This window comes from Pseudorasbora parva, chromosome 12 (genome assembly GCF_024679245.1).
Source record: "Pseudorasbora parva isolate DD20220531a chromosome 12, ASM2467924v1, whole genome shotgun sequence".
Taxonomy (NCBI): Eukaryota; Metazoa; Chordata; class Actinopteri; order Cypriniformes; family Gobionidae; genus Pseudorasbora; species Pseudorasbora parva.
The window spans coordinates 2,191,641-2,202,500 of record NC_090183.1 but is presented as its reverse complement, the minus strand read 5'-3'; the positions used below and the strand labels follow the sequence as shown (position 1 = coordinate 2,202,500).

Genomic DNA, 10,860 nt, shown 5'->3' with positions numbered 1-10,860 from the left:
GTATGAGCTCTATTTGATGATGTTGCAGTTCCTAATAAAGGTAGAGTTTTAGGAAGTCACTGTGTTGTTTCCTCAGTTGCTAATTTGCATAATTTGGTTAGAAACAAAACACCGTGCTGAAGTTACCTATTGATCTAAAATGGAAGACGTGCTGTTATTGAGTGCATTTTAAGGCCTTGTTTAGTTCTCTCTGTTGTGTATCTGGGTGGGTGTCATTCAGTGCTAGTTACTAACCTTCGTGTGTGTGTGTGTGTGGTCATGTCGCACTGACTTCCATTGCATTGTGCGTGTGGTTCCTGTAGGCTTCTGTGTACTGTGATAAGAGGAGAGGATATCCTGCCAATTCCCTCTGCCTCAGATTTTTTTTTTACTTGACCCCTGATCCATCTCAGTGCTCGTCCATAGTGATCGGCACTCTTTGGAAAATAATTCAAAGTTATTCATTGAGTGTGTTTTACTCACAAACATTCATCAGACTTTTCCCTCTCAAACCCAAGCTGGGCTCGATATGTTCAAGTTAATCGGTCATTCACTTTTCCGAGGAAAAATGTGCTTGTCCGGAAAAAAGCGCCTAAATTTTTACCTTTTATAAAGGGCATTTCCCCATATCATATTAATAATATAGGCTATGCTTCAAGTTTCATATTATATTGTTAAATTTGATCTATACCTTAAATTAATATAAGACACTATAAGGGCTGTTACCAATCTAATTAAATAATTTACTCTTTTAAATAGTTTAATAATTTTACTTTGTAAAAATTACAATTGCATTAAATAATTTTGAGATTTGTATTTTTGAATAAACAAATAAGAAATGTTGAGAAGTATGTTTAAACATTAAACTAAACCACCAGTAGGGGGCAGCAGGTGAGTCTTAATGAGTGAGTCATTGAGTCGATTCATTCAAACGATTCATTCAAGAATGAGGCAGGCCCTGTCCCAAATGGCACCCTAGACCCTCACAGTCTTCCTCTGAGTCCGCACTTTCACAAGGTAATGTCGCTTTGACTGTTGGGAAGAAGTCCGCTGCGTAAACCACACCAGTGCGGACTCGACAGAAGTGCAAATCCAGGGCACATATCGACCTCAAAGAAGGCGCTCGCGAGCACCCTTCTGAGACCTAAAATTACAAATGGGACCCCCTGCAGTCTCGTGGACTTTGCGGACACGCACGCAACAGCCATTGTAAGTCCACAAGACCAAAAGTGCACATGAAGTGTGCCATTTGGGACAGGACCGCAGTCGTTTACGAACAGGTCATTGAATCTTTGTTTCAACTGATTCATTCAAACACTGAATCGTTCAGTAACACACACTGAGCTCTGATCTATTTTTACTGCTGAAATTTAACAAAAACAGTCAATATTGCATCTACAATGTAAGTGACTTAATGTTAATTAATTGCTTATGGAACTGCCATATGAAGTTATTTTCAGTTGTGATGGTGTTCAGGAAAACGCACTCTTGATTGTGTGATGTTGTTTAACTGTGTCATGTTATAAATATAAAAACTTCCCATGTTGAATGTTTACCGCAGTTTCTCAATGTGAACCATCTTGTCATACACTATCGATCGCCACATACACTAAATGAATGATCATTCTTGCATTTTGGTAATTCCCTAGTTATTTTTTGTTATTGCCGTTTTAATCCACTTGTCCGTCGGGCAAGTCAAATTCTCTTTCACTCATCCCTTCAAAAAATCCACTTGTCCCAGACAAGCGTTAATGTCGCGCCCTGCCAAGGATTGTTGATCCATCTCAAACCGGTTTAGTTGCTTATTTAAAGGGGTACTTCAGCGCTGGGAAGATGAATCTGTATTTAAACTGGGTCATCAATGCAGTAGAAATGTGAAATTATTTTTGAATTTGGTGTCTTCTAGACTGAGAAAAGACAGAAAATGTATTTTTGTCCCATGGGGATGAAAGACTACAATTCCCAGAATGCTTCGCTGCCCTGTGAGGCCATTCCCAACACCACCAACTTCATTACTGTGACTGAGTTAGAGAAGACACTACAATTAAAAACTGAACGTGTCTGTTCAATATAATGAGTGAGTCACCGCGGGAGTATCACAGCACTGAGCACTAACTGCACGAGTGATGAGAGCTGAGGTAATCGCGACTACTCTCGCGGCATACATTCACACAGGAGTTCAGTCTGGCACGCGTTTCAGTTCATGCTTTTGCAAGCTTAACTTTCATAGAAATGAATTTGAGAAGTTAAAAGACTTACATTGCTCACCATAGCTCCGTTTAAATGATCCTGTCTGCAAGCTGAGCTCTCCCTGCCAGCTGAGTGTAATCTCCCATCCCCCATGCACAGATTCAAAACATGCGGAAATAGCTCCCTCTGCTGGCTGTAGTCTTTAGCCTCTGGGCAAACATTCCTCCTATGATGCAAAAATCGTCATTTTGCATCATAGGAGGAATTTTTCCAGAAATAAAATGCCTAAATCTCTTGTCTCAGGGAGATATGAGAGGGGAAAGCACAATAATTTGAATATTCTCCAGGGTTTCTACTGATACAAAGCCATATGCTAATCGCTGAAGTAACCCTTTAACATCTAATGCTGTCCTTGTCCTCCTCAGGTGAAATGGACCATGGAGGTGCTGTGTTACGGCCTGACGCTCCCCCTGGATGGAGACACGGTTAAGTTGTGTGTGGACGTCTACACTGATTGGATAATGGCCCTGGTGTCTCCAAGAGACTCGATACCGCAGCCCATCATTAAAGAGCCAAACCTCTACGTCCAAACCATCCTGAAACACTTGCACAACCTTTTCCTGCCCAGGTGTGTTTGGTATTAAGCTTGGAACATCCTCTGCAAGAACAAAGAAATTTGTTCGATTTCTCGAGGTTGCAAGAACAAAGTTCGTTCTGGCCAGTGCATACTTCACGAGAAAAGCAGTGAAGTGATAGCACATTTAAAGTGGGCGTGGCTAATGCGGAAAAAAGCTGATGATCGGCGATTCATCACTGATGGATCATCCGCGTTTCTCCGCATTAGCCACGCCCACTTTAAATGTATGACCAATCACACAATAGTTATCGGACACCCGCAAGAAAAAAAATTCTGCTCAGTCGATGTGACGAGATCACGAAGCGAGAACTCCCAAACCAGGGATACAAGAAAAAAATTACGTCATTCGAGAACTTTTTTTCTCTGTTTTTGCAGAGTATGTTGAAGCCTTTGGAGTATTTACAATATAGCATGCATATAGCAACTATAATAGTGAATGTGAATGTTTCTTTCTTCCAGACCAGAGCACTTCAGCCTGGTGCACTTTAAATTGTGTCAGCAAGTGTTGTCTGCAGTGCAGAAGTTGGCACGGGACTCGTCCGGCATGGCCAGAGAGACGTGGGAAGTCCTGCTCCTCTTCCTGCTGCGCATCAATGACACGCTACTGGCCCCGCCCACTGTGGGAGGTCCGTATGACGCTATGGACAAACACACTGCTGTTTCCCTTTAAAGGAACACTCCACCGTTTTTAGAAATAGGGCTTTTTCAACTTCTTTCCTACATTTAGATATGTGGGCAAATGCATTTTTTTGTCTCCGTGCATGCATTGTTTTAGTTTGGCAGGGTCGTTAGCTTAGCTTAGCATAATGAATGGAATCCTATGTTGCCAACTAGCATGTCCCGAGTAAAATTGATTTAAAAAACAAAACAAAAAAACACCTAATTACTTAATGTGGCCTGCGTTTTCACAACAAGTACAAATAGCAAAGCAGATAAAGACTGGATGATTTCCTAGGCAGATATTAACTATATTATGGGGAAGAGGGTTTCCGAAGGGTCATAAAAAGTCATAAATTTAACAATAAGAATTTAAGGCCATAAAAAGTCATAACCAGAGTTTCCATACAAGTTCATAAAAACATAAAAACAAATGTAAGGCCTGAAAAGTTAAATTCTCGGAAGCATTGCGTTCTATGTGTTAAATAATGTTAAACAGGTCTTAATTTTCCTACGTCCATGTAACACTTACCTCATTGAAATGCTCTCGCCTCCCGCAGCGCGCGTATGTTTGTTTGTTCCATGGTCTTGTAGTTCTTTCTTTCGCTAGTCCAACTATTGCTCACTGTATTACAACTACAAATGAGACCAGCATGCATCTTGTATTGCAGTCAATCAGCTTTTGTGTTATTGGCACGAGCCTCTTTCAGATTGTACTGCACAGATGCATAAAACAGATTTGTGACCCGTCATGGAAACCAGGGACACAAGTCAGCAGCTCTACTATTGAGAAAAATTTGAAAGAAGCGTTTTTTTCCCTTCAAATTATGTCATTTTCGCTTTTTTTCAGAATCTGTTGGTTGAAATCACGAAGAAGCCTCTCCGTGTTTGAGATGGCATTAATTGTATTTTTAAAAGCGTATATTTTGGGGTTGAAATCACCTTGTTTTGTCTGTGTTTATTTTCATACTGGCTCATACTTGTTATTGCCCCGCCCTCCACGCGTGGCTAATTATATATGCAGCGCTCTGGCCGGCTGTAGAGATGATCTGAGCGACGATGAAAGCGGCATAATAAGACTGGATAATACCCTAATCTACAACTGAGCGAAGATGAAGAAGAGGAAGAATGTATCAGACTGGCGTCAGACGAGTTGGACCATAAGAAATCAGAGGCTATATCGATAGTAACATTTGACGGGGATAAAGACAGAGAAATGGCTCAAATCTTTAACCTTGGCTGTAGTGTAGGGGTAAGGCGCATGTCATCAAGTTTTGACGCAACTCGATCAGAGGTTCGAATCTGCCTTTTGCCACACTCTCTACTCCCTTTTCCCATCACATATCAGATCGGAAAGGCATTTATTTTCAAAAAGAATTGAGAAAATATTAGAAAAGTGGAAATAAAGCACCTAACATGTGTTTATTAATAAGTGTTCCTAGGATAGAGTGTGTAGCAAAAGGAGGATTCGAACCACTGATCGATTTGCTTCAAAACTTAATGACATGCGCCTTACCCCTACACTATAGCCACGGTTAAGGACTGGACCCATTTCTCTGCCTTTATCCCCTTCGAACAGACTCACAATACATCCACTAAGAAGACCCCGGCAAACAGAAAGTGTGCCCAAACGACTTATTTCATTGGAGGCAACAAGATTTGCAAGAATACTTTTCTGTTTCTTATGGAGTGTTTTTCCATAAACACCAGTGTTTGTCGTTTTGTGGTTATTCTAAGAACACACACGTTATCTCATGTTTAGACCTTCCCATACCTACCTATTGTTCTTATTTTAATTGTAATTGTTAGTCACTCGCCAAAAAACCCCATTACTATAATGGGCTTTTAGATGGTAATGTTAGCATCTTTATTATTAATAGTATGCGGTCTGATTTTCCGATTTCCACTTTTACTGGGGAATGCTAGTTGGCAACATAGGATTCCATTCATTATGCTAAGCGAGCGGCGACCCTGCCAAATTAAAACAATGCATGCACTGAGACAAAAATGCATTTGCTCACATATCTAAATGTAGGAAAGAAGTTGAAAAAGCGCTATTTCTAAAAATTGTGGAGTGTTCCTTTAAAATAAAGCAAAGTGCTGTACTTATCTAGAGCTTACATTGACTAACAAACAAATGAGAGAAGGTGCACGTTTTGCATCTAAACAAACTGCATTTTGTGTGCAGTATGCAAATGAACCTCCTGTGAAATGTGTAGTTTAGCTTTCTTTTCCACAATCAAAAATCATGTTTGTTTAGCTGTCAAGATCACATCTAAATGAGGGTTATTAATGGGGTCATAATGTGTAATACATGTAGCTTTTTAATGAAATATTATGTTGTCAAACTCCTGCTCCAGGTGTGAATGCACTCATTGATTAACATGGGCGCCGAAAAAAATACGCGCCGCTCACCCTTGCGGTGTGAAACGGCCGTAAGGCCCCTAAATTGTTTTCTAAAAGTGTCCTAATGTAACCACAGTGTTTGCTCAGTGACAAGTCAAAATTAAAGGCCATGATGGCACTAGAACTGCTGATAAAGCGTAACCTGTTTTAACAGGTGCTTGTGTCTCTTGTAGGTGGCATAGCAGAGAAGCTGGCAGAGAAGTTGATCAGCGTGCTGTTTGAGGTTTGGTTCCTGGCATGCACGCGCTGTTTCCCGACGCCGCCCTATTGGAAGACGGCCCGAGAGATGCTGGCTAACTGGAGACATCACCCTCCGGTGGTGGAACAGTGGAGTAAAGTGATCGCTGCTCTCACTTCCAGGTACTGTAGGTCTGCCGAAAAGACACAATATCTGCAGCTTTACAATACTTCTACAGCATTTATTAATCTTAGTTTGTTCATTTCTAAATGTATTTACTAATACATTTTTAAAGGTTAACCCTTGTGCAGGGCTCTTCGACTAAAACTGCTTGAGTTCCAGTAAATGAACCCACTTTACCGGCCGAGGTCCGGACAATTATACACCTAAAAACATTAATTGATGTTTTTTTTTGCCAGACTAAAGAAATGAGTGTAGATTAGATTGTAGATTTCTTTATTGAACAAAATATTTGTTCTCATATAGATAAACGTGTATTTTCATATTGTTAAAGCAATCATAGTAATCTGTCACAAAATTGATCTAATTTATGTTGTTTGTTGTTGTTCTGTTATGTTATATTGCTTTGATACAAACATATCTAAATTCAACCAGTAACCACGTCTGATAAAAATATGATGAATGAAAAATGTCTTGATCTCTAAATCTGCACTGAAAATACATTAATTTCAACATTACTAGCAACTAAAGTGATTTTTTTCTACTGAACTGAGATAAACAATATCAATGTAAATGCAATGAACACAACCCCCCGTGGCTTAAAAAAAAAGAAAAAAAACTAAATCTCGTACCACATTTTATGTTCATTCACATGTACAGTCTCTACTTAACTAAATGTATATCATCTTGAACACTCCTATCTTCTATGCATTATCATGAGTAAGAAATGCACACATAAGTAAGAAATGCATTTTTTGCAGTGTGTACTGTTTGAGCTGCAGGAACTGGTGCAGTAGTCAGCCTTATCCCAGGTGTCGATGCTTTTGTTTGTTTGACCGTATTTGTTGTCCACACAGGCTGCTGCGGTTCATGTACGGCCCGTCATTCCCTCCGTTTAAAGTGCCAGAGGAAGACGCCAGCCTCATCCCCGCTGAGATGGACAACGACTGTGTGTCTCAGACGTGGTATCGCTTTCTACACATGCTCAGGTCTGCAGTATTTTGTTTACCGCAAAAAAATGCTTTTCTTACGAAGTATTTTTGTCTTGTCCTAGTCCAAATATCTTAAAATTCTTAAAACAAGAAATATTTACTAGACAAGCAAAAGTAATTGTCTTGTTTTGGGGGAAAAAATTGTTTTTGCTTAAAATAAGCTGAAAAATCTTAAAACGACATTATTTTAAATACCCCAATGGCAGATTATTTAGCTTATTTTAAGCAAAAACTCTCTTAATTTTGTGTTTTTTTCCCCCAAAACAAGACAATAATTTTTACTTGTTTAGTAAATGTTTCTTAATGCAAGAATTTTTAGATATTTAGGCAAGAAACGACAAAATACTAAGTAAGAAATGCATTTTTTGCAGTGTTGTGTGTGTTTAATAGGTTGATTCCCCTCGATTCCCGCTTTAGAAACAGAATCGGGCTCTGTTTGTTGAATAGGGCTGTGCGATATGGACAATATTGTGATTTTCTAATTTAGATTTTAATGTTTTATATATTTCCCGATTTTGAAAATATATCTGTACACACATACATGTGTTTATAATTTTTTTGGAAGCTGGCTTCATTGCCAATATTTGTAGGGCTGCACGTTTTCAAGTTTTTCATTAACCGTTAACCGAGGCCCTTAGCGATTAACCATAGTGTGCGTCAGGGTTATTTTTAGCTTATTAATTTGACGACCGCCATCTCCGTAGTGAACGCGCCTATAGAGAGAAATGCACATAACGGATTACCTAATCAGAGAGTAGCCTATTTCTTTTCGTTTTAAATTGTTAAAAGACATTTCAAGCTTTCTTAAGATATATTTCATGTCTGCGAGGCCTACGCTGAGTTTCGTTAAATTAGGATGAGATGCGCTCCAGTTCATGAGCAATGCGAGTGGCCGCGAGGGCGCCGTCATGATTAGGGCATGTAGTAAAATATGCAGCCGAGAATGATTCCCACAGCGTTTGACTCGCGCGGCTGAGCCTCTCCCGGCAGAGAGTTCAAGCATCTGTGGACTCGTTCCTTCAGCTCTGGCCATCTTGCTTTCAGTCCGCGATTAGCTTTCTTTGTTTTCTTTATTACAGTTAAAGTAACGTCTGCTTTTCTCTAGTCCCTCACAAGTTTCTCACTTTAAACTTTCTTTCTTCTGATCCGTTATGTACAGCGCGCGCGGCTCCCGCTCTGCTTCTGCCCTAATGCGACTTATAGTCCAGTGCGACTTATGTTGTTTTCCTCTTCATGATGCATATTTTGACTGATGCGACTCATACTCCGGAGCGACTTATAGCCTGAAAAATGCGGTAAGCACTGCATTGCAAAACTTACATTTTGCCCCGTCACTCTCAATTTTAAAGTGCTCCCACGCTGTACTTTTCTTTCCCCGCTTCATGTTAGAAACTAAGCTGGTCATGACTTCTTCTTGTGGATATTACAAATGTCTGGGAGCGCTCTGGTGGTCTCTAGTGGTGTAAAAATATATTACAACTAAATTCAAAGCACGTCATTGACACTACTTAACCGAGCAAAATGTTTCACTCGGTTACGCAATTTTTAACGGTTAATCAGTTAATCGTTTAACCATGGACACCCCTAAATATTTGTGTTCACAATATCGTAGCATGAATTATATTGTGACGTTAGTTATTTCTTTATGGCGTTTTGAACTTTTTTCATATGTTGTGCAGTTTGCAAAAGCCTATATTATCGATTTTTGTATACATGGTTTGGAAGAATCTTTTTTGCGTCTTTTGCAACATCTTGCAAATGATACAGAATTTTACGTGGCGCTCATAGTAAAAGAAGTTCAACTTTTAAATGATACATCATCTCTCCTTTTTTGGTCTCTGAATTCACTTTGCCTGTGTCTGTGCATTCTTCCATGTCGTAATAGTAAACTGACTCAGTTCTGCTCTTGTGCTAGATTAAGGCGCACTGCATTCAGATTGCACAGTACAGTTCACGTCACGTCTTTTACACGCTCAAGTTCGTTATTTTAAATGTAGCATGTTTTGTGTAGGAGCATCCGTGCCACAGGGAGATGAGTTTCATAATGTAGAAGCCACAATAGTCAGTGTCATGTTTACTACTCACCCGCTGCAAAATAATCATTCTTCAGTTTTCAAAAATGTATATTTATTTAACAAATTGACTAGAAGCCGTTGTATCGTTTCAACTTAGATGGTGGAGAAGTTGTACAGTGTACAGCTTCACCCTTTCCGTAACAACATTGAAAGCTTGGCCAAAATGGATGAACAGCAGATGATAGCTGTACAGGTTTTTTTTCCCATTCATCTTTATAAATATATCTAGTAGCAAAGCGCATGCAAGGGCTGGAAATCCCTTTATCCGTTGCTGAAACTTCATTCTCGTCTTCATGGAGAACGCGGCTCATTATTGCCTAGCAGACACCCCAAGAGCGCCCATTCTCGTTTGCTTTTTGAAAGGAGAAGAAAGCGGCATGCAGGGACGTGCACAGGATTTTTGAGGGGCAGTTGCCCTGACCTAAAAAAGGTCCCCCCCCCCCCCCCCCCGTAATATTACATATTATTGTTATTGCCATTATCATTATTATTTTAATGCCCCCTAGTGGTATTTATGTTCTGCTCAGGAAAAATATTATAGGTGGGGCTATTTTTTTTGCGGGGGGGTCTGGGGGTTCTCCCCCAAGAATTTTTTTTATTTCGTAGATGTGATTTCCTGCATTATGGTGGGTTTGAGGCCATTTCCCTTGCCTATACCAATAAAGAACTCAAACCAGTCAATATCAACAGTCTAATAAAAAAAGACTACAGATAAACGGGTAATGATTAAAAAAATTTTGTAAAACTTTAAGGAACCATTTTTAAAACATCTATAAACATTACATAGATAGACAGACCAAATATTCCTAACACTGTTAAGGGTTACTAGTTGGTTTGTAAACTGTCTATAAACATCTGGATGGTTATTATAAAGTTGCAACAGATGACTTTAATGCCTTGTTAATTAAATAATTAATAAACAGTGGGTTTTCCTGATACTGTACTTCAAAAGGCAACAGTGTAAAAATTGCCACACAGAATAAAGTAACTGTTCAAGATCCATTGGTAACTTATACAAATAATATCATATTTGCATAAACTGTTACTACCATATATCCCGACACTAGCACATTAAGACAAGCTATGAAAAAAAATCATGTTCCTCTGCCTCTTTCTGGTTAAATAATGTTTATAATAATAGTTAATGCTATATGAACTATTCCAGGTTATTTATGCATAGCATAAAAATAGTATAGCATGCTATACCACTTTCATCAAAACCTATTACAAAGCTATAGCAATTTTATGTCATTAAATACGATAAACGGTTATTCTGGAACAGATCTGCGTCTTCCTTATCCCGTTAAAAAACATATTACAGTATGTAACCATATTCCATCCGTTCGAAAAAGAAAAAAAAAATCGTTACAAGCAGCATTTTCTGTCAGGCAGGTAACGTTAGCTAACATAAACATATTTTTGCTAGCCCACCTACTGCAAAATTACACCATTTTTGTACAAATCGAGCTATTTTATAGAGTGTAATTTATCACTTACCACTATCTTGTTTTTTCTCTTTTTTCTTTTCTGGCTTCCTAAAGCATAGTTTCGCTTCATGATCGCCGA

At 39.1% G+C, this 10,860-nt stretch overlaps 1 protein-coding gene across 4 annotated transcripts in view; it reads left to right on the top strand.

Moving 5' to 3' along the window:
• ralgapb (Ral GTPase activating protein non-catalytic subunit beta) overlaps positions 1 to 10,860 on the top strand; it is an 84,018-nt gene that overhangs the window by 9,440 nt on the left and 63,718 nt on the right. For all 4 annotated transcript variants that reach the window (XM_067458738.1, XM_067458737.1, XM_067458736.1 and 1 more), the window contains exons 3-6: positions 2,595 to 2,797; positions 3,266 to 3,432; positions 6,043 to 6,229; positions 7,085 to 7,216. In XM_067458738.1, the coding sequence (XP_067314839.1) occupies positions 2,595 to 2,797; positions 3,266 to 3,432; positions 6,043 to 6,229; positions 7,085 to 7,216 (689 nt within the window). The remainder of the gene's footprint in view (positions 1 to 2,594; positions 2,798 to 3,265; positions 3,433 to 6,042; positions 6,230 to 7,084; positions 7,217 to 10,860) is intronic.